This window comes from Macrotis lagotis, chromosome X (assembly GCF_037893015.1).
Source record: "Macrotis lagotis isolate mMagLag1 chromosome X, bilby.v1.9.chrom.fasta, whole genome shotgun sequence".
Classification (NCBI taxonomy): Eukaryota; Metazoa; Chordata; class Mammalia; order Peramelemorphia; family Peramelidae; genus Macrotis; species Macrotis lagotis.
The window spans coordinates 249,933,775-249,959,359 of record NC_133666.1 but is presented as its reverse complement, the minus strand read 5'-3'; the positions used below and the strand labels follow the sequence as shown (position 1 = coordinate 249,959,359).

The 25,585-nt window shown below is 32.6% G+C and overlaps 1 protein-coding gene across 1 annotated transcript in view; it reads right to left on the bottom strand.

The window, feature by feature from the left end:
- Positions 1-493: 493 nt before the first annotated feature.
- Positions 494-25,585, bottom strand: part of JMY (junction mediating and regulatory protein, p53 cofactor) — a 102,904-nt gene continuing 77,812 nt past the window's right edge. The window contains exons 6-11 of the mRNA XM_074202411.1: positions 24,389-24,576; positions 18,337-18,423; positions 13,083-13,178; positions 11,191-11,794; positions 9,169-9,479; positions 494-5,804 (exon numbers count right to left, since the gene is read on the bottom strand). Of these exons, the coding sequence (XP_074058512.1) occupies positions 9,172-9,479; positions 11,191-11,794; positions 13,083-13,178; positions 18,337-18,423; positions 24,389-24,576 (1,283 nt within the window). The 3' untranslated portion in view covers positions 494-5,804; positions 9,169-9,171. The remainder of the gene's footprint in view (positions 5,805-9,168; positions 9,480-11,190; positions 11,795-13,082; positions 13,179-18,336; positions 18,424-24,388; positions 24,577-25,585) is intronic.

Here is a 25,585-nt window from a genome sequence, read left to right as displayed (position 1 = left end):
TTTTTTAAAAAATTAGTTAAGACACTTATTATTTGAAAGAAATGGAAGATTTAAGCTTTTTCCCCCCAAATTCAAACTAATAACATCGTCACATTCCTTGTAAAAGGTGGGATCTAGCACTTATCTTAAAAAATTTAAAAATCACCAAGCCAACCGTTTGTCCCCCCACTAGAAGACAAGATATTTCCACAAAATACTGTTATATCTTACACAAGATTTCCTCTTTGTATTGTGATCCAAGCAATGACTGCTATCATGAAGAGAAACTCAATATATTTTCTGGTTGTATCACTATTAATCTCTTGATTATCCTCCCCCCTACTCTCAATGCCTCTGGTCAATTAATGAAAATATTTTGCTTTGGAGGAAAATAAATACGAAAATTATATTCTATAGCATACTTGACAGGCAAAAATTACAAATCAATTGATGTCACCTAAAATGAAAAACACAAACATAAAGAAATCTTTTATGAGTAAGAAAAACCAAGTAATTCAAATAAATATTCTTTATTAAAGAAAAAAAGGAATATTGTTAAGCACCAAAACTGTATGTTGTTACACTGCATGTACAAGAAGAGAAAAATGACTGAAGTACTTGGTGTAGAATATTTTAACTCTGAAGTCGTGAGTGTAAAAAACATGAAATAAAAAGCAATACAATAATTACATTTGCAGAAAAGTTGCACTAAAGAAAAAGAAAAAGGCAACAGTCAAAACAATTATTGGAGATTTCAAAGTATTGCTCTAAATGCTTGGTTTTTTTCTTTACACTTTGTTACTTAATACTTTAGAACACTGAATATTATTTAGTATCGTAAAATTTGCAGAGTTGACATTTACAATACAATTGACAAATACAATGTGTATTTAAAATGTCCACTCAAATGCAACTGTTAAGGAACTTCTTAAAGCCAAGCTCATTGTGCTAGTGTTTTTTTTTCTTCTACTTTTATAATATTGCACAAAGCTAGTGAAGGGTGGATCAGTTTGCCATTTAAATTTTCATTTATCCAGACAGACTGAAAGGTGTTAGTTTAATTAACCCTAATGAATTGCACTCATGCAAAATGATCTGTAGCTTTCTATTTTTCATAAACTGAATATTGTAGTTTACACTTGGCAAGACAAAGTACAAGAGGCTGTGGAGATACTGTCAAAGGTAAAGAAGTCATCGTATGGGACAGTCTATTCTTGCTTCACGGGGGGGGGGGGGGGAGAGAAAGACTACTTCATAATTAAAGTGACTTCTTTGTGAGAAGATAGAACAGCAATTTAATAATCGACCAGGGATGTGTAACCTGCAGGTCTTCAAAAAATTAGCTTAAATCCTTTGCTTTGGGTATTAGGCTCATACCTTCTTAACAAATTATTAAGTGTGTATACTTGACATTTGTTCAGGGCTTTCTCCACTGTTAACTAAACCACTACTGCCTCACTATCCCCCTTCCCCACACAGAAAAATGCTGTTAGAATCAGGGTCACTCACTGTTAACATCAGAGATAGGTTCTGTGTAGCCACACTGCAGTAGCACTGTAAGGAGTGGGGGGGAGGGGGGGGAGAGAACATTTGTTCAGTGAATTTGGAATTCCTCAAAGTCAACGAAAAAGGATTTGTTTTGTCAGACTGGAATCAAAATTAAGTTCTAGAAGTGCCAAGGTGTAAACAGTGTGGGTCAAATTTAGGAATCTGGAATGAGCCAATTTTTAAAAATAATGCAATAGACAAGATAAACATTTATATGGAGGGTGCATGCAAACATATGTGCATACACCCGCACACAATACACATATACAAACATGTATAAAAATCAATCCAGAAAGTATACTGGCATCTCCCTCCCACCTTTAAAAATCTCTAAATGTTTACATACGTGACAGTTTAGGCAGCAATATAAACTCATTTTATAGGAAAACTTCTTAAATTATACTATATTTATAAGCTAGAAAATATCCATTGCTTCCTTTTATAGAGCAACTATTAGCAGTGACATTGGTCAGTGTGCTTTAGGTAGAGAGCACTTTGCAATAAAGTTCAAAATGTAACTACTATATTTGTCAGTAGTTCTAAATAAATGCAACATGCTCCAACAGTAAGGTGCTTCCACTTTTACCTCTTCTTTTTGAAATAACCCTCACTGCTTTGTAACACATCAATTCTCTAATGCTATCCAAACAGCTTTTTCTTTCATGCTTTTGGGAATTTACCAGAAATAACAGAATATTTAAAAGAAAATAAAATCTGTTTAAAAAGAATATAGAGCCTTATAAATTATAATCTTCTTAATTCAGTGCAACAAAGAGAACAAAGGTTAACAACAGTTAAGCTTAAGGTTCCTCTTATCAATTGGTTGCATTTTAATAATGCACCTGCCAGAGTTCTGAAATATTTTACTAAATGAAAAAAACATGTTAAAGGCAAAATGGCTCTTTACAAAGAGCCAGGTATAACATATGAAACCCCAAATCCCTGATATTGCCTCTAGTTCTTTACAAGTAAATAGCTGATGTTTAGCATGTTAGATTATAAAACTTTAAGAGGGTTTTGTATTTTATAAAAAAAACAATCACAACCAGAAAACTTTCCCCATAAGCTAAAAAAGCTACCTTTATCTTATGCCAACATAACAGATGAATAAAATGATTTTAAAATACATTTTTATGGACATTTATAAAAGCTTTTGTTGATTCTCAATTCCAAATCACTGATGTAGTCCTTCCATTTTGGTTTACTTTTGTTTTCTACTTAGAACTATTGAATTCCTAGACTCTGTGTGGCAGCAGTATGTTCATCATGTCTTAAGACTTTACAGTAAGTGGCCTCATATATCCCATCCCTTGGGTTATCTATTATCATTACACATCTCACTCAGTTTGTAATAAACAAGTGGATGCTTTCAGCTAGATAAAAGTAGAATGAATGATTATAATTTCATGTGATGGAAAGTTATGAAAGAATATAGTACATAGCATCTTATAGTTGGTCTGAGTCTCTTTTCAAAATGCATTTTATAAAAACATTTGTGCTCCAAAAATTTAAGGGATGGAACTTGGAATTATTATTTTATACTACTCACATGCTCATTAAGTCTGCAAAGATATTTCAAACAAGCAAGATAACAATCTTTTGTAAAGCCTCCTAAATCAGGCATCTTCCCATACTATGACAGCACCACCAAGATTGTGCAGCATTAGGAATACTTTTTCTATACACTGTACATGGCTATATATACACAAGTTCATTACTATTAATAGGAGAAATATGTGAAACTTGACTTTTAGGATACTGTAAGGTTAATCGTTTAATACCCTAAAGTCAATGCACACTTGTTTTCCTATTTAAATACATGGCAGCTTGAACTGGAATTGTATATTACCTTCTAATTTTCATTATGGAAACATGATAAATTAACAGTAATCAAACTGTCTGTCTGAATCACAGGTTTAATTGGAGGGAAGTAAATCAGACAACAAGTAGTTCATCAAACTTCTATAAATATAACTACAACATATGTATAAGGCCAGTACAATCAGTCTATATTTTAATGGGGAATGAATATCGAGTAAGGAAAAAAATATAATCTCGTTTTAACTTTTGCTGGGATCTAAAATTTTATGTTTATAAAAACCAAACAATAAATTATATTAGTAATTAATGGAATGAATCAATCATCTTAACATTGGAAGTCAACTTTATATAAGTAATGTAGTCTTGCTGTGACACCATCATTAGGATAATGGCAAACTCTTTAATTAAGACTGCCTTATAATGAAAAGTTTTTGGTACTTGAAAGCAGTGGAAGATGAATCTTCTGTAAGTCAAATTCTACTTTAAATGATATAATCTCACAATGAGATTCCAAGTACAGATTTCTGTCAATTTAAAAAGGGTCTGTTTTTGGTATTGATAAGAGAACAGGATAGGAAGTCCTAGGATGGGAAAACTTGTATCCAAAGGTATAGATGAAACAGGAATTCTTTGTTTTTTCACATATGTTGTTTACAAACCTACTAACTTTAAAAAGAGATAGTATCATTAAACCAAAACTTTTTTTAATTAAAAAGTTTTGTTTCATTGTTGTAGAATACTTTTTTGTTTAAATGTTCTAGGATAACTAAATTTCATATACTAAATTTGTATTACTTATCTGCCTAGGTAAGATATGAATCTGTAAAATGTTGCTTGAATAAAAACAATGCCACTTTGGAAAAAGGTTGTTCACAAGCACTTTTCAAATATTTCTTTAACCTCTTTGACAAACAATACAATTATTTAAATGAATAAGTTTTTTTTTAAAGCCAAGACATCAAAATAGCTTAAGACTTTAAAGATATTTTTCCAGCTCTCCCCAATTCCCCAAATGTTTTTTAAAGAAATGGGGTTGTATGACATTACCATTTTTCATTCATTAACACATGAGTAGTAGTCCACATATAGTGGGACTTTACTATAACACTGTTCTAAAGATCTTATAGGACTGGGTATTGTGATACCCCTTACTACTGTAATAGTTAATCTTTTTTTTTTGTACGGGGTCCAAGGTACATCTCCCTTCTTATAGAGTGAGATTCTACATACGTGTTCTAACTAACTTCAGTAGACTAACTAAAATTCATATTTAGTCTGAGATGCTTAATTATTCACAACTATGAATAGATTAATCTTTTAGTATCCTTTTAGTGCAGTAAAAAAATGCCTTTAAACTACTAGTTTTCAGTTGTGAATTGTTTTTCAGAATGCCAATAAAGAAGAGTACTCATTAAGTTTTACAGACAGTTCAAGTAGTGAATTGTCAGTTGAAGAGGATGTCTATTTTTTGATAGAAGTCACTGTGGAGCATATTTTGTTTTTAAACTGTGGAGCACAAAACCAAATTTATATAGTACACAGATTAAAGTACTGGGTCCCCATTATGTAATTTTCATATGTGATTCCAAATAGAATTTTCATGAATTACAGTAATCAAGTAACAGTTCAAATAGACTAAAAAGAATTTGAAGTTCTATCAAATTACAAAGTATTGCTTCACATAACAAAGTTACACATAAAATTCAAACTACTATAAACTCAGAATTATTAAGAGCTATTTAAAAGCGCATGGAAAGTTTTACTTCAAAAAACAGTATAAGACTGGCTTTCTAAAAATGTGCTGTGTTAAATATATAATGTCTTTGTAAATAAATATTAATATATGTATCTCCATAATTACTCTAATGTCTCTATTAAGATGTCACTTGACATCTTTATGTAATTTGGAGATGAATAAAAATGGAAGTTTAGGGTTAATTTTCCATCTGAATTTCTTATACTTCCTGTTATATGACTACTTGGGTAAACTAGAACTTTGTTTTTTTAAGATGATGTTTAACTGTTTGTAGAATAGACTGATGTGGAAGAAGCTGTTTTCCAAGCAGAAGATTTCTCAGTGTACTGGAAGGGCAGATTTCATAGCAGTCCTAATATAACTCACAGTTATATTATATATATATATATTCGTCTAACTTTAACTGGCCACTCTTATTGATGTAAATTAAAAAAAAGTGCTTTTAAAAGAACTGGAAGGATATCCTAGAGACATTCTCTTCATTATGATTACATACACTGCACAGCTAAAATTCACTTTGCTTATGTACTGGAATGGATAGAATCGTGAAGATGACCTATAAAACGACTTCCCTTTTCACACACTGAACTTATGCAGTTAAGACTGCAGAATCAAACTGCTTACAAATGTTCCCCAAAGGAGTAGGAAGATAATCTTCAACTGTGGGCATTATTTTTCCTCTCAGTGGCTGCTATGTCACCTGTTTTCAAAAACACAAAAACAAAATCACGTTAAAAAAAGAACCTCTCAGAGGAAATGTTTTACTGTCGAATGTTGCATTTATTATTAGATGTGGTCACTGTAATGGGCATTATTAATTGTTATTATTATGAAGGTGAACTGAACTGATTTGGGAAAGAAATTGTTTCCAGAATTTACTGTGATCAAATTAAAATTTTCTTTTCAAGTACAAAGTAGTGCTTTTGTGTGTGTCTGACTTGAGCCTAATAAATAGTCATTAATCCCTACAGGTGTGATTGTTATCACATATTTAAAACAGGACCAGATCTTTTTAAGGAATCATCTAAGCCAAACCCTGATTTTATAGATGAGGAAACTGAAGCCTAGAGCTTAAATGACTTGACTAAGGTTGCATGGATGGTAAGATTTAAACTTTACTCCAAATTCAGTATTCTTTCCATTGTACCATCCTGCCTCCTTGTGGACAGGTAGTGAAAAGATACATTTAAAAAATAAAATAAATCTGAATACATAGGATATTAAAAGCCTTAACACATTTAATTTTTTCTCAGTCAGCATTCTATATGACAGATATGTAATCATAAATGGTCTAAATGACAAAAATATGTACACTGTTTTAAACTTACTCATACAGGTACACTGTGATTAATTCATAACATGGGCTTTAAGGGACAGATCCATTATTTTTATATAATTATGTTTAAGGTTCATGATTTGACCTCTATTATAGTCAAATCTTGGATTTGGTTTTTTAAAGCCAAGATTCTCAATATACCATAAGTTATATTTCTATTATAGTGCACATCATATATAGTTTAACTTATATTTAGTTACTATTTTTTTTTAATGTCTAAGGTCTTTATTTCCTAAAATGGGCCTAGGACAATGCCTTTGCACACAGCACAAAATAGTTTTTTTTTTGAGAAAGAAATTAATGAAGTAAAATGAAGGTAATTTAAAACACCTTTGATAAATTTCTAAGTACTGCATACATGAGAGCTAGTCACATGAACACATATAGAATTATCTAAAAATTATGAATCATTTTGAAATTCAATTTCTAAAAGCAAAGCAAAGACAAAATCTATATGGCAACAGTCCTTCCTACTCAACAAGTAGGAATTATATAAATTACTTTAGGCATTAGCCCTAGGTTTCTTGTCCTGGTGGTACTGTGTTTTCCTCATCTATAAAACAATGTAATTGTATTAGAAAATCTTTAAGGTTCTTTTTAGTGACAAACTTCTAAGCATTTAAATCCAAAACACTATCAACCATCTGCCTGAGAAGCAACAAGATTAGTGGTAAAAGTTGGAAGATCTAGATTAAAGTTCTTGCAGTGCCATTATGTGACTTTGAGCATGTAACTGAACTTCTCAGTCTTAATTTCATTTCTCTGCAAAATAGGACACTAATAGCAACCTATTGATATGTTTTTTGTGAGACTCAAAGAAGAATCGATAGTCTGTCAACAATTCAGGGAAAAAAGTAAGTAAAATGACTTAAATGATAAAATTTGCAAGGAGTAAACTAGGAAACTATTCTTGAGTTAGTTGGTAAAGGAGAAGTTACTGATCAGATCTTTGGAAAATACCATATTATCTTTCCTGTTCCATCATGGAATGGAGGATGATATGAATATAGAATATTGCTGAAAAAGATAGATGCCAAGACCTGAGCCTAAAAAAGCAAATTCATTTAAGAGGATAGAAAAGCTCTTAAGGACTACAAACAAAATGAGGACACCTTACTTGTAATTTTGTTTTCTCAATCAAGAGTAAAATTTGAGATTGAAGAGAACAGAACAAAAATGTTTCAAAGTGAAAGAACACTGGATTTCTAAGAATATTGGGATATGTATCTAATGACTTTCAAATATCTAACAAAGTTTAAGTTTCAATGTCCTCATCTATAAAATAAGAGACCTGAACTTTATTAACTCAAAAACCCTTTCTTTTTCTTTAAGTGTTTTTTTTTTTTTTTTGCAAGGCAGCAAATGGGGTTAAGTGGCTTGCCCAAGGACACATAGCTAGGTAATTATTAAGTGTCTGAGATCAGATTTGAACCCAGGTACTCCTGACTCCAGGGCCGGTGCTTTATCCACTGCGTCACCTAGCCGCCCCCTCAAAAACCCTTTCTATCTCAGTCTATGATGTTATGGGCCCAAGATAATATGGAATTGAAACCCTAAGGGGATTAAGAATTTCTTGTTCTAAATGAATTCAAATCATTTGATACAACCCTAACCAATTAATGCTAAGAATATTTAAAAATTTTATTCTGCTAAGTGACTATGGGTGATTATGGAGAATGGGGCAGGTAACTTTTCTCATCAAAATGTTTATAAAGGATTAACCTAAATGTACTACTACATTCATCTATTATGACTCAACATCTACCTAGAATAAGGAATCCTAAAGGTGAAACCTAGAGGGTTCTGTACTTGGCCCTGTTTTGATCAACATTTTTAACCAAAATCCTCGATAAAGAAAAAGGTATACCATCTATTAAATTTGTGAATAACAAGAGTTTTAAAAAAGGAAGGGATAAAAAGGATATCCTTATTTATTCTCAGTGATTATGTCAAAAAGTTTGTTAATAATACCAAGTAAAATGCATGGGTAACATTAATATTTTAAACAGTGTACAATAAAGTACACTAATTTTCCTCACATCCCTACTACCTCCATCACCACTAAACATTTTTTTTATTTGTAATTACACTCCACCTACAAATCTCTGTGGAAAATGCAGAAGAAGCTATTATTTATTGACTTTGTTTCCACAATCTGTTAAAGATAAACTACTAGGAAAATGACTCTTTGTGAAGGTATTGTTAAAGGTTCAATGCACATAGGAAGTCCTTTTTTCTGATTTCTGAGTGACTGTCAATTTCTTCAAAGTCAGAAACACTGAAAAATTAAAAAAAGAGACAAACCATGCACACATTTGCAATGTGTTGATGACTTAATTTGTAAAATGTTTTTTTCACTTTAAAAAGGGATATCACTAGGGGCGGCTAGGTGGTGCAGTGGATAAAGCACCAACCCTTCAGTCAGTAGTACCTGAGTTCAAATCTGGCCTCAGAGTATTAAAAGGGATATCACTAAAGACAGCATTAATGTAGGGATCATTCAACCTCTGATAGAAAGGTGTTTAAATATCTCAAACTTATTTCTCTGATCCATGGATTTAAGGAATGCATAAATGTAAAAGTTTATGATTCATGACACAATGTAGTGAGAATATAGTAAACAATGTGATTAAACCAAATAATTACCCATCTTTAATTAGCATCATCCTTGCCCCTCAAATAGAAAAAAATAATTGAAAATACTTTAAACAAAGACAAAACCATTTACATGTTAGTTTTCCCAATCTGTGCAAGGCAAACTCTCTTCTTCATCCTCAGATTCTGGTGATGCTTCTTTAATTCTTCGAAGTGCTTCATGAATGCTACGTGTTAGTGGGTCTGTATCAGGCAAAAGTGTAAAGGACTCTCTCAAAACTTCCCTCTGTACCTTCTTCAGTTTCACCCCTTTCCTTATCTGTGCCAAGATGTTATTACTATCATCTTCATCAGGAAAAGGAGGCAGAGTTCGTTGTTCAACCTTTTTCAGATGAAAACTACCACGTTTCAAGGAAGCCAGTACCTCATCCATTGGTGAACTCACTTGGATAAACAAAAACAAAAGAGATAATTAGAATATTCCTAGTCAAATTTTGTAATTTCTAGGATTTCTAAAGATTTTTAATTTTTAAGTTGGCCAATTTGGTCTCTAGTCATACAATTTCTATTGAAGAGCAGCTCCTAATAACTTTCATGGGAAAAACACGAATTCTACTTTGGCTTGTCCATTGCAAAGTAAAGAGAATTAAAGGTTAGAAAACTGTTGTCTTTAGTATGATTATGTCTTAATGATGTCTAATGCATTCCCAAGACAAAGCTTCACATTCTTAAAAGGCTTTCCAGGGGCAGCTAGGTGACACAGTGAATAGAGCACTGGCCTGGAGTCAGAAAGACCTGAATTCAAATCTGGCTTCAGACACCTAGCTGTGTGACCTTGGGCAAATCGCTGCCTTTCAAAAACCAAAATAAATAGATAAAAGAATGAATGAATGAATGAATGAATAAATGAGCAAGTGAATGAGGCTTTCTGAAGTTTACAAAAATCTTTTTCTCAAAAAAAGCTCTTAAGCTAAAGGTGAATAGAATAAATAGCATTATCTTCCTTTTACAGAGAAGAAAACTAAGGCCCTGAAGTTTAATGACTTGCCCAAGTAAAAGTTTATGTAAGACCTAGGACTCAAATGCAGACCTTGTAATTTTAAGAACCATGTCTTTTTCATTATACCACTGATAATGGCTTCTTTCTATAACTGCCCTAAAAATACCTCTCCTTCAGATTGTCATTTTTGTCCCTAACTAATTTAAGGGTAAAACACAATCACCACCTATAATTCAAATTCTTCAGCTATAGAGAACCAAATTCCCTCCCCCTTTTAACTAAAGCAGTAACTACACAGAAAAAACAAAACTTTAACATTAAAGTATATACTGCAGTTATAATCAATTAAGACTCTTTTAAAAGTTCCTCTCAATTTTTCCCATGAATGCAGCCCACATTCTAGCCAAATTTTTACAATTATGGGCAAGAACATGTGAGGGAAAAAGGATTTGGCATTAAAAATGGTAAGAATTGGGGACAATGGCCACATGTAAAGTTAAGTATCATGTTCCTATATCATTTAATGAAACATTTTATAGAAAGGGAAAATGAGGTGAACAAAGAAGCTGCTTTTCTAAGGCTGAAATATCCCCACATCTAGATCTGATCTGGTTACAAACTGAACAAATATTACTTTTTGTTCAGTTTAATGAATGATATTCCTTAACTCAGATAATTTACATGTTCAGTTCTAATCTGTATTTCTTATTGCATCTTCTCTGATCATGTAAACTTTCTATATTTTTGTATCTGTCCTTAATACACTGTTAACATTTCAAAAATATTTGCTAATGGTTGATTAAAGATATCTCTCATTTGTTGAAATAATTGTTTCTCTAGTTATTATTTGTATTATCAATTCTTACCAAACTTATCCTAAGTGAGATTTCTTCTTATGATCATGCTCAAACTCTGTATCTTTCATTTACTAAAATAACTATTTTTCATTCCCAAACTGCTCAAGAATCACTAATCTCTTTCATAAAAAGTAAGAGGAAAATGGAGAACTGTTAATGGCAGTAAGCAATTCCTAAATTTCATGAATCTGACATGAAGGTTTTTTTTTTTAAGATTTAGGAGGAGCTATAAAAAAAAAGTACAAAAGGAATACATTGTTTTAAACAACAGTTTAACTATACTTTTAATGAAAATTACCTCTTCTCCGTTGCAAACCTTCAGCAGTTTTTTTAAGCTTCTTCCTGGCACTGACCAGCTGATTGCTGTCAAAGAAATGTGCTGAAGGGGCACTGGCAGACTTTGGGATTCTCTTTTCTTCACCCTCTACTTTAGAAAGGCCCTTCTCCAGGGATTCTGTGGGACCATCCTTAGTGGTAGGTAGAGGGGGTGGTGGTGGTGGTGGTGGTGGTGGAGGTGGTGGCGGCGGTGGAGGAGTTGGAGGAAGAGGTGGTGGGAGTGGGACAACAGTAATAGTACCTGGTGTCAGGTCATTATCAGTAAGAAGTGGAAGAGGTGCAACATGAGGCAGTTCAGAGGTAACACCACTGGGAGGTAATGAAGTGGCTTCAAGTTGTGCTAATGAAGGCTCTTCAAGATGTGCCAGTCTCTGGGGTTCCTTGGTTTGTAAAGATTGAAGCACCTCTTTACCTTGTTCTCCCTCTTCAGTCTTCTCTTCTGTCCTTAGGGTTACTGGTAGGGACTGGGGCTGATCTACACTGGACACTGGACTAGCAACACTTTTTCTCCTTGCATGAGCAAGTCGAAGTCTTGTTGACTTAAGTATGACTTGTCCAGGGTACCTCTAAAAGAAAATAGTTAAATTGGTTAAATCATGTAAAAGAGAAAATGCTTTAAGTTAAATTATTATTATTATTATTATTATTATTATTATTATTATATTTTCCTGCAAAATGAATCACACTGCTATTTTAGTTACTTGAGCTTGGTTACCCAGATTTCCATTTTAATATTTTCCATTTAAAATCCAACAAAAAATATGAAAATACAAGGAGTAAAAAAAAGAAACAAAATGTATTTACTTAAATTAGCCAACAAAGAACACATAACTATTTTTAGCTCCATTAACATATCCATCACATGACTGTAATTTTAAAATGGAGGAGTATTTGTTTTTTCTGTTTTGCTTTGTTGTAGAAAAGAATGTTTGGAGTTAAAGAGCTCTAATTACATTACAGCTTATTGGATCCTTGCTAAGCAAATATTTGGTTATTTTTCCCAGGAATAACTACAAGGGAATCTTTTTATATAAGCATACTTGTTTTAGAGTACAAACCACTATAAAGATAGGAAACCATCAAGAAGTTCTAGTCACTCAATTACTAAAAAGACTTTATAAGAAGATAATCCCATTTATAATATATAACACTAAGGCTCAAGAGTATTTAAAATTGATATCTATGTCATCAGATTTTTGCTATCTTCATAGATATTTCAAATACCAATATAACCATTTGTCTATGTTTTAGTTTGGCTAAAAAGAGATGCATAAAATTAGTATCTCTGGGACCCATTAGTCCATATCATAATCAGCTTGTTAAACCTGGCATACTGATGTAGGATAACTTCTCTAACAGGACAAGAAGAAAGTGAGACTTATCACTCCAGTCAGGCCATTTCCTTGCCCTCCTGTTGGACTTGTAGGATAAGGTATAAACAGAACAATGGAAAAGTGGAAACAAGAAGATTGAAGAATGTGTTGTGATAATAAGGTAAATATTGACTCTAGAACAATGCAAGGAAAAGAATATACATTTATAATCAAAATAATGAAAAATTATTTATATAGTTCAATTTCACTTGTAATTTTCTAATCACTTAAAAAACCAAGTCTCTCTCTTTTTTTTTGGTAAGGCAATGAGGTTAAGTGACTTGCCCAAGGACACACAGCTAGATATTATTAAGTATCTGAGGCCAGATTTGAACTCATGTCCTTCTATCTCCACTGTGCCACCTAACAACCCTTTAAGAACCAAGTCTACAGAAATCCTAGGAGTATGCATATAATTTTCTTTGCACTCTTATAAAAAACTGTAAAAGATATAAAAGAACTGTAAATAAGATTTTATTACCTGCTTAAATGTGCGAAGTCTGTCTAGTGTCTTCTGTCTTTCTTGGCTAACCCAGGTGCTTTTTCTTTCTTCTTCATCCTGTAATTTTTCTCTCTTCTAATAAAGAACCATAAAATATCAATTAAGATAGATCTTTATTTATGCTTATCGTTAACAGCAAATCAGAGGAAAAATTATAATCACCAAAGTGCTCTGAGCTAATATATTCTACCAACCCAAATGCCCTTTTCAAATACAGAAAAAAATTAGGTCAATAAATTAGGCAGTTTCTAAAAGTATATAGTTTTGATAAAGTGTCAACTTAATTTGTTAATTTAAGTGGACATCTCAAATAACAAAATAGTTCAAAAATAATAAAATAATGGTTTAAAAATAATAAAATGGTTCATATTAGCTGTCACAAGTGGGAAAATGATGTGAATAATATTGCCAATTACATTTTTTTTTGCAAGGCAATAGGGTTAAGTGACTTGCCCAAGGCCACATAGCCAGATAATTATTAAGTGTTTGAGGTCAGATTTGAACTCAGGTACTCCTGACTCCAGGGCCATTGCTCTATCCACTGCGCCACCTAGCTACCCTCCTCCCCAATTACATGTTGATAATAAGCCAATAAATGCATGGCTAGTGCTAAAATAAATGTTTTTATGGGTGATTTTGAGAATTTTTTTCTAAGCATTAAAAATTTCATGATTGCATTTGGAAATAGGATGGAATGGTGGCCTTCCTGATACCCAGTTCTGAATTACCATCTGCCTTATGTGAGCTCATTATTTTACTCTCCCAACTTCAGTCATCTCTGAAACATTTCTCTCTCTACTTATGACCCTGCTTTCTCCTCACTAGTCATTTCCCTCTTCTTAGGACTTGGCTTCTTCATTTGTAAAAAGAAGGGGATGGGACAAGATCAGTGGAGTCAAACTCAAACAGATATGGGAGCCATTACATAAGGATGTGTCTGTGGGCTATACATTAACAGTTTCTATGTTTTGCAATTTTGTTAGATTAGTTATTTGCTAATTTCATTTTAATCTGGTTGTGGATGCACTCAAAATCACTGTGGGTTATGTTTGACCCCTTTGGACTAAATGATCCTGAAAAAGTTCCTTTCAGCTCAGTTGCCAAGTTCTCTATATTCCACTGATAAGACTATCATTGACAACTGTTACCTTCATTCTTCTGCCAATGCAACTAGCTCTTACTGGAGAGTACTCTCATAACCTGATGGCTAATCTCCACCTCTCCAAATTCACTTTTCCTGACAAGCTAAGTGAAAGCTTCACAATATGCAGCTTTCATCACACCACTTCTCTGCTCAAAGATTTTCAGTGACTCTCAACTCCCTGTAAATTTTGTTTCCAAGTAACCTTTCCACTTTAGCTCATACTAATTCCTATTCTATGCCTGCTGACAGTCTTTCTCATCCTGTCCACCTGCTGACCCCTCTAGGCATGGATTTACTATTTATCTCCTGAAATTGTTCCATTCCCTTATAACCCAATCTGAGGGTCATCCAATCCAAAGCTTACCTTAATCCTTCTTGTCCCCATATCCCTATCTCAGAGCATATTGTGGTTGACTCTCATGTGTATTTATTGTAGTCTATCCTGAAAAAAGGAAGACACTACGCTTCCTGTTTTTTTCTTTGTAATCCTAGCCACTAACTGTGCCTCTGTACAAGTTCAAAATGTTGACTTGAATTCAAATATTAATGATATTGGTTTGTATTTTTATTTTATATTTCATCATGTCTTCCCATACCAATGAGACTGAAAGCTTGCTGAAGTTATGAGAGCATTGTTTTATATTCAAATATCCAAATATGAGAGCATATTTTCTATCCAAATACATTGTCACTTTTTGAAAGAATGAATGAAAATTAAAAGGTAATCCAAGGCATTTGATGTGTTTACAATTTCTATATCTGAAGCCCAACCCCATTTAGTTTCCAAAAAGTAGACCCATGACTTCTTTTCTCAAATCTGAATCAATAGAAATAACAGTCATTCCTCAATTGATAAAGTCAAAGGTTATGAACAGGTAGTTTTCAGATGAAGTAATTGAAGTTATCTACAGGCATATGAAAAAATGCTCTAAATCATTCTAAATCACTAGTGATTAGAGAAATGCAAATTAGAGTAACTCCTATCTTTGAGATTGCTAATGACATAAAAGGAACATAAAAGAACATAAAAGGAAAATGACATGGGGAGCTAGCTATTAATCTCTTGGGGCAGCTAGGTGGTATAGTGGATAGAGCACTGGCCCTGGAGTCAAGAAGACCCGAGTTCAAATTTGACCTCAAGACACTTAATAATTACTTAGCTGTGTAACCTTGAGCAAGTCACTTAACTGCATTGCCTTGCCAAAATTGTTTTTACATGTAATTGGAGAAAAAAGCAGACACTTGATATGACCATATATTTTATGTGGCAACAGAGGACATTCAATTTCCTCATTTCCCATAAAGAAATTTCACTCCTTTATTCTTTCTTCCCTCCTATTTGCTAGAAGCAAATTTAAATAATGTCAATGAGCAAAGATCATATAGAAACAAAGCTAAGGTCAATATTAGTCTTCCAGTACTTCAATAACACTCCTTTTTTTCCTCCTTTCTGCTTCCCCCTTTTCAGGTACCATCTCCCTTGAATTCTAGAATTGCATCTCCTTCAATGTCCTCCCAAATTTATCTTTTCTTAATGGCTTTATCCAAGCAAGAATAATAGAAAAAAATCAACTTCTGTCACTATGATTTTTTTTTTGCAAAGTTTTAAATTCTGGGGTGCATTTGGTCAGTTTCTTATCTATTAATTATGGATAATCAAATGACATTTGCCTTAATTACTTCAAATCTAAGAGAAACCTAGGATAAAGAAACTTTTTTAATCCAAGATATGGACAAATGAAAACATTAATGTATTAATAAAACTAAACTCTACCTGAAATCCCACTTGGTAGATTACTCATTTATCTAACATGAAACTCTGCCTATAACTGTACATGTTGCCTGCAATGCTATGTTTTTGTGAAATTAGTGATATTAATAAATGCCTGTAGAATGAACCTAAAATAAAATAAGTTATTAATAAGCATCAAAATTATTATAGCACCAATACTGTAATTCTTCACTGCCAATAAACTAATAATTTAACTGAAAATGAAAAGAATGTAAAATTTGGGATATATTTTTATTAATTTTTAAAAATCATTTAAGGCTTGATTTTAATTGGAAGATTTTTTTGAAAAAGAAATTTAAACATGCTAAATTTTATTTAGTACCCTATACAAAACTACTTGCTTTATACTCAAAATGCATATAGATAGCTACTAAATTATAATAGAAAATATAAATAAAATTTAGGGAGAATGATCAGAATATTAGGTTATAGGACCAGATTAAATCAGAATAAATCAAATAACTTTTTTGCATCAAAGAGTGGAAATAAAAAATACATGATTATATATTTCAGTCAGATCTAGAGCAACAATTTGCAGCATTCAGTTGATTAATTATGGTAGCAAAAAATATCTGATGGCTAACAAATACATGTTTTCTGTGCCACTGAACCTACTGAAATGTGGAGAAAAATAAAACTGCTTTTGAAGGGATAGCAGTAAGGAATGCTTCAGTTGATGATTTCATCATCTCCTATGGATTTGATTAGTGTGATTCTCAAATCTACCATCCCCATTCTAACCTTTCCACTGTCCTTCAATCTCATTTCCAACTGCTTTCCAGATATCTTCAACTGGATGTACAAGCAGATATCTTAAACGCAACATGTCCAAAACTAAATACATTATCTTTTCCCTACAAATCCTCCCCTCTTTTCTGAATTTCCCTGTTACTCTGGAAGGCAATGCTATCTCCCCAGTTCTCAGGCTTGTAACAGATTTTATATACCTCACCCCCTTACACAAATATGCTGCCAAGGCTACTTGATTTCATCTTTACAACCTCTCTTGAATGTGCCCCCTTCATTCGATACTGTTAGCACTCTGCTACAAGCCCTCATTACCTCATACCTGAAATGACAATAGCAATAACTTACTGATTCGTCTACCTGCCATAAGTCTCTCTCCATTTAGGCACCAAAGTGATTTTTCAACAAGGCCAACCATGTTACTTCCTACTCAATAAACTGTGGTTTGCAAAGCCTTTCATATTCTAGCCACTCCCCCCCACCCAATACCCTTTTCAGTCTTTTTATATCTTATAACAACCCTCATCCTCACCCCAAGTATTCTTTGATAGGATTTGATAATACAATCGAACTCTTTGCTATTCTGTGTACAAGCCTCTCTGTGTCTCAGGTACAGGCATTTGTTCTTCAGGCCTCTCTCTCCTTATTTCTGCCTATTGCCTCTCCTGGATTCATTCAAATCTTAGCTAAAATTTCTTCTTAAACAGGAAGCCTTTCTCAATTACTCAATTCTAGTGCCTTTTTTCCATTAATTACTTATTATGTAACCATCATATAGCTTACATATACATATTTATTTACTTATTCTCTCTGCAATAGATTGAGGTAATTTTGCAAGGCAATCAGGGTTAAAGGACTTGCCCAAGGTCACACAGTAAGTCAAAGTGTTTGAGGGCAAATTTGAACTCAGATCCTCTTGACTCCAGGGCTGGTGCTCTACCCACTGCACCACCTAGCTGCCTCCTAGACTGTGAGCTCTTACTTTTCCCTTTTCTTAATTCAGTGCCTGATACTTAAGTTTAATAAATGTTTCCTGACTGATTGACTACCACATACACACACCTTAGTTACAGAGATGCACAAAAGATTGATAAGACTCAATGTAATAAGGGACAGTCTTAAATCAAAAGTCTGAAATTAATTATAGAATTTTAAGTATAAATGAGTTCATTTTTTTTTGGTTGGGGGCAAGGAAGAGAATATAAAGAAGAAGAGATATAATAAAGGAGGAAACCTTTTGATTATCTCTGAAATAACATTCCAAACTACTTGAACTATTTCTAAACTTGGTTCTAATGGGCAGTCGGTGTCCCAGGTAATACAGTAACACTATATTTCAGTGCAGATCAATTGTATATCTGCATTGAATCTTTAAAATGAGAATTTCCTGTACTAATTAAACCAGGTCTGCCCCCAAAGTGTGAAAAATATTAGAGATGTTTTGGAGAAGTAAAATGGTTTAGCAAAATCAGTTTTCAAGAAATTGAGTTAATTCGACTATGTAGCTTTAACCATTAAACAATTACCCAATCACCAAATATGCAACTCACTAGTTGTACTGAATGATGTGTCCTGTATTCATCTTCACTACGAAGACGTTGCTGGAATTTTTCACTATGTTTTGCTATACAGATTTCCTAGAAGAAACCAAAAAAGAACATAAATACAAACCAAGCAAATTTTAACAATTGACACTGCAGCAGTTAATTTTAACCTTGAAATCTTCCCATTCCATGTACTGGCCATAATCTTGACAGGTAAGAGCCCATAAAATTCCTGTTAGTCAATTTCTAGGTAAGACTTCTTTGCTTAGTTAGAAACCAAAATGAAGTTACTGCCTTTATCATTACTAATATTTTTAAAAAAATGGAAATGGGGGGGGGACTAGATTTGAAAATAGAAGTTCCAGGTATGAAACATGGTCATGCCACTTGGACCACATGGACATGGACAAATTACAAACTTTCTTAAGTCTGTTTCCTCATCTGTAAAATGAAGATACATAATACCTGCATTGTTTACCTCATCACGGAGTTTTCTGGGAGGAAGATACACTCCAATACTCTATAGAGCTACATATAAATGTGACTGTTACTGCATGACTACATTTATGAAAATTTGGCAAATAATTAGAAGAAAATTTGAAGGGAAATGTACTATGTAGCTATCATCATCATCCCTTCAAGCTTTTATGTGATAAAATGCCACATACTTCTTGAATAATTCAGTGAATCAATTATCTCATTGATATAGGGCATTACTTTAATTCCTACAAACTGTAGCCCATCTCATGACTGGCCCATGATTATTTTTCATTTCTTTTCATAAATGTTCATCAGAAGTTATAACTGATATGACAAGATATTTTAATACTTCTTGGGCACCAGAGGAAGGGTACCCTTTCATTAGTCCACTTTCCTTTTAAATCATATATGAGATTACAGATTCAGAACTGAAAGAGAGACCTTAGAAACTATAAATCTGACTAAATCCTTTTTGAAATTTCTTTCAGATGCATCAACATTGGTAATATAAAGTATACCACTAATAGATACCTCAAGTCAGTTCCTCTAATGTTCTTTCAGTGACTCTCAATTTTGACCTTCTGGAGTATGAGGTATTTCCTGATTTATAGTCAAATAGTATATCACCAGAATTTTATACTTGCCATTAAAGTGAGGGGGACTTTTTTTGATATTTTACAGAAAAACCTGAGTTTACTAAGCAGGTCGCATAATTTCACAAGGGCTAGTCAACTGGTTCGCTTCTATCTATTCAATTCAAGATTAGCCTAATTGTCAGTCTGCACTGTAAGTGCAGGAGACAATCTCTCCTTTTTTGTACTCTACCAAAGGCATGCATGAATATACATCTTTTCTTCATGCCTGGTTTAATATTGATAATCAGACTATCACATATTATTTATATTATTAACTTTCAGATTATTTTGAGATGTATGACACATAGAAGGGAGATATATTTAATCTTGTTTAACAATAAAACACAATGTAATATTTGCTTATAGCATCTTTCAGATAATTATGTAACCATAAAGATATGGTCTACAAAAGAATATAGTTTGTTCCCTTTTCATTATGTTCATCTTGACTTCTCAAGATATATTTGGAGATCATTTTCAAAGTATTTGTAGAGCTGAAAAAGGAGGCATGTAGATTGGTTGTCACTTAATGTCTTTTTGCCTAATTTACTTTGGTAAAACTATGTGCTATTTTTTCAACTTTCTATTTTATTTATATTAAAAACAGATAACTCAGCCCTTTTCAAAATTGTGTCACTTCTAGACAGATATTACTCCCTCTAAAATAAGCAGTCCAAGGAGGAATAACAACAATAAAAATTATTCAGCACACTACATATTATCTTATTCAATCCTCATATCAATCTTGTGAGGTGAAAACTATTAGCCCAATTTTAGAGATGAGGAAACTATTATGTGCCCAGTGTTATTTAACTAGTAATCTTGAGGCAGAATTTGAACCCTGACCTTCCAAAACCCAAGTCTAGTACTCTATCTAACTCAACAAAAGTGACATAACTTGAGGCCCACCTACTGAAATGCACCTACTGAAATCCACTAAAGGACTTCAAATGAGTGATAATCATGTTTAAAAATTGTTCCAAATCACTATGTAAGAATGCAAATTAAAATTAATCTGAGGTTTCATCTCACCCCTAGCAACAAACTGGGCAAGAATGACAAAAAATGGAATTAGTCAATGTTGGAGGGACTGTGGGAAGTCAGACACAATATTTACACACCCTTGGTTTAGTTGTGAAGTGCTCATCTGCTCTAGAAAACAATTTAGAATTATTCTTTTTAAAAAAATTAACTAAACTGTTTAGCTCTTTTGGTGTATAGATTCTATTATTAGGAATACACTACAAAAACAAAAAGAACCTATACACCAAAAAATATGCAGTAGCAAAGAATAAAAATAAAGTGGGCACTCTTCAATTGGGTCACAAGAAGAAAAAACAATGGTCTTATGAATGTAATGAAACATTACTCTAACATTTCTTACTGTAAAATAAGAACTGTGAGAAATTCAAAGAAACATGAGTTAGCAATACACACACACTCTGGTACAAAGTAAAGATAAACTAAGATAAGATTAATGATACAAATAATTAACACTTAAACTAGATCAAATATTGTGTTTATATAATAAGTACATTTTTCTTTCCTGATAGAACATAAAAACTCCTAGACTTTTTGCCTTTATGTCCTCATTTCCTAGCAAAGACTACTATTAAGCAGAGAATAGGTGCTTAATACTTATTGATTTTCTTATGATGGCCTTTTAGATTATGCTCAGGTCTGCCCTACTGTTAGAATTAAATATCAAGCTTTTCTAGCCCTGCCCTTAAGAACCCTAAGTCACCTCCATGCCATGATGAGCAATCAAAAGTTTTGTGAAGGTAACAACTATCAAATTCTAATTCAGAGTTATATTTACAATTCTATCAGCCAAATATGTCTGCTTATGAGCACTTAAGAGAGCAAATGATAAATTGTTTAAAATCCTATTTCTCATACAAGCTATTTAAATAATGCAGCAAATAAAATACCAATATTCTATTCCTTCTATGTGTTGTGCCACTCTCAAAGTCTGTGATAAATTACTTTTATAAACAAAAATGAGATCATAAATTTACTCTTTGGGCTAATATACTATATCTTATACTTCTAACTTGTTTCTTTTAGGACAGCTGACTCAACCAACTCTTATTAAATAAATGCCACTGAAATGATAACAAAATCTACTTGCCAAGCAGTAGCTTGCCTTCTAGCATATTTTGCCAATGGATGCTATGTGTTAAAAGATCTGTTAATCTGTTTTTTGGTGGCAGATGATTACAGGAGATTCTGAGCACATTTTTAATAGCACAAAGTTTTCAGCCTAGAGAAGACAGTGAGAGAAAGGCAGAGAAGCTTGACAGTCAGCTAAAGGAATAAGAAAAGTTATATAAAGGAAAACATGTATATCAAAAAAGAATAAATACAAAACAGGTTTCTTTTGATAATGCTGATCTTAAATTCCCTTTCAAAAGTTAATGTACTAAATCACTACATACAAAAAGTCAAATGAACAGAAATACAAAATATCACATACCAAAAAATTATCACTTGCAAGACTGTACAAGTTTGGCACAAGAAACAAAACATAAAATTGTGTATCCTTTGAAACACAACCTTTATTAACAATACTCAAGAGACTACAAAAGTACAAAATAAAGATAAACTAAGATAAAATTAATGAATCAAATAATGAAAAGAACACTAAAGCTAAAATAAAATATTGTGTTTATACAGTAAGTACATTTTTCTTCCTGATAGAACATAAGCTCCTTGACTTTTCATTTTTGGGTTGATGTCCTCATTTGGAATCCTTGAGCATCATTAATAGGAGTTGTATTTTTTCAAAAAAAGATTAGATTTTTATGCTGATTTAACATCAGTTGTAATCACTATCAGGCAAAAAGATAAAATTTCCTATATATGTAATATGTACATATTTCATCACTGATTCTGAATGAAGAGAAGGAATACAATGCTTTGCTAATAAAAATCACATTCTGAAGGTTCTAGTAAAATATTACCAACTCAGGGGTGAATTTTCCTCAATTTGATTAAGTCAATATTATTTTATGATAAAAAAAAAAACATTCTAGGGGCAGCTAGGTGGCACAGTGATAGAGCACCAGCCTTGGAGTTAGTAGGACCTGAGTTCAAAGCCGACCTCAGACACCTAGCTGTGTGACTTTGGGCAAATCACTTAAACCCACTGCCTTAAAATAAATAAAATTTTTAAAAAAGACATTTTAAATTTATTTGAAAATTGGTAATCATCACGAACAATATTCTTTCAGTAAGTCAATTCACAATAAAACCTAAAACTGGACATGTGCAGCTCAATGGGCAAAAAATCCAGTTTAAACATAATTGCAAAATCAATTTTATTTTCAAGCATACTGAAATTGTTGGAAGAATAGAAACCCATATAGGACACATTGATTTTTTTCAGTGTTGATGGTAGTGGTGATGATTATATGTTTAGTACTTAGCAAAAATTTCTGGGAATTCTATGAGAACCTACTTTGTAAGATGAAATAACCAGTAGTTGAGATCTGGGCCTTAGCTGTATCATTAACTAGTAGTATGATTTTAGGGAAATTGTTTAAATCTGTTTCCAGTCTTCACTGGAAAAGGGTTTTTAAAATATCTAGTCTACCCTTCCTCAAAAAGCAGTTAAGCAGATTAAATAATTCATGAGAGGAAAAACATTCAGGTAGGACCATAGAAATAGAAAAGACTATGATTTGTGACTAAATATAAATTGTTTCTTTTACAATATTTGGAATTGGTTTTAAGGAGCTTAAACATCTTTCCCATTAAATGTGTTTAAAATATTTCCTTACCAAATCATTTTTTCAATATTTAATGATAGCCATTTCCAAATTCCAAAAATATTTATTTATATATATGTATAAGCCAAATGGGAAGCTCAGATTGAGATCTGCTATGCAAGGTCCTTAAGACCAGGTTCTAATAGTTCTATTTATCCCTAGTAGCTATCAAAGAGAAAGTTCTAAATAACTGCTGGATGAAGTCAAATCAATAATTATCAGAGTAAATGACAAAAATATCATATACTCTAGTCTATGGCTCTAGAAAGCTTTAAAACATTTAAAATGATTGTTAATATATTGTATTATATTTAAACAAGCCCAAGACAATTTAGAAATGAAGTAAGGATTAGGGTCAAGAAAAAGTGATCTTCTATATCCTTGAGTTCTTATAAATCTCTATTTCTTATATACGATTATGGTATTTAAGAGCTGGAAAGCACCCCAGGGGTCATCTAGTCAAGGTTAGAAGATTAGATGACTTATTTAAAGGTCACATATGTAAAGGCCTTACCTAATTGTAAAGAATGAGTAAATGCCAATCTGTTTCAGTGTTGGTTTCCCTACTATTTAGTTATTTTCCTTGTGGCTGTTTCAAACTCCAAAAAATGCTTAATGACCCACAGCATAAAAAAGCAACACATTTACTTTGCAAAATAAAAATGTTCAATTTTCACAAAATAAGATAAAAAAGAGAAATGAAAGGTATACAAAAATTCCAAAGTGAGAAGGCTTACATGAAGTATTCCAAAGAACAACTGAACTTAAAGAACACAAAAGCTACTGAGCAAGAAACTAATAACAGCAACTCAAAACACAGTAAAGAAGACTACAATGTGACCCCTTGGAGGAGGGTTAGGAATAGATATAAAGATTTTTATTTCTAAACATATTTCTTAGGAAACTATTAAAATTTTAATATTTGTAATTATAGTCTGTGACAGACTAATAGGCACATAACATGTAGCTGAAATTAAGCAGAGCCTAGTGGGCTAAGCAAGAAATCACTGTCATTTTTCTTTTATTCTACAAAAAAACAACTAAATTTATTAATTTTATCAAATTAAGTAATAAAAAGATAACTAAGCTTCAGGACGTTTCAGTGTATGGCTATGGAAACCATGTTATTTAAGACAGTATTATATATTTAAAGAAAAATTTTAAATATGAAACCTTTTTGTTTCTGAGGTAGGCTTTCTTGGCTGAAACGCGCCCACGCCTTGCTTCCAATTGCCGTGCTTTCTGTTGAAGTTTCTGCAGCTCTTCCCTCTGTAGATGTAGAGATACTGCCATCTCTTCCTTTTCAAGCATTGCCTCCATGCTTTCGTAAGTGTCATAATACACTACTTCATCTCTTTTTTCTGTTATGAAAAATCAATAAAAGGGGGGGGAGAAAATATTTAATTTAGATCCTCATTAATCCCACACCTGTGAAAACTCTGACGTGAGTTAAGTCAAGATTTACATTTACTCTGTCTAGATGATGTGGCTAAGTAAATCAATTAACTCAAGTTAAGATTCTGGAGAGAAAAGATGATCAAATATTTAAAACATTCCTCACTCTATATAGGTAGTGTCCTAATTATAACCATTTGAGTGAGGCCTCTTAAGTATTAACATTTTATCAATGGTTAGTCCAAGTTAATTTATGCATTTTATTTAGAAATAAGACAAACTACAAGAATAGTTCAGACTCTTCTTTTTTTTTTTAATTTTTATTTAGGGCAATGGGGTTAAGTGACTTGCCCAAAGTCACACAACTAGGTAATTATTAAGTGTCTGAGGCTGCATTTGATCTCAGGTCCTCCTGACTCCAGGGCTGGTGCTCTATCTACTGCACCACCTTGCTGCCCCCAGACTCTTCTTTAAGGGCCTTCCCTCATTCCTCTTTATTTATTAGTTTTAAACAGGTCTAAACTTAAACTGAAATAGTTAAAAGAAAATCAGTATGTGATGAATCCTTTATTAATTTTTTGGTCTAATTCCACAACTCATAATTTAATCTAATTCCTTAATTTATAATCTCATATTGCACTGGCGAAGCTAATTTCTTTTGCTTTATTATATAAGTATATTTCAAACTCTGAACACCTCAAGCTAAACGATTCAACTTCTTACAACTTTCTAACTTTGGGGTTTTTGACCTTTTTTGTGTCATGGATCCAATGACAATAGAGTAAAGTCTATATAACCCTTTTCAAAATGCTTTTCCGTGCATACTAAACTACAGTTATCATCTTTCTCAAAGTTCATAGAACCCAGATGAAAAAGCTTTTGCAAAGGTATTTTTCTGACTGTTTAATTAAAATTAAGGTTCTTTGAAGAATCTACTTCAAAATCATTACACCACAATCTTATATCTGACAATGC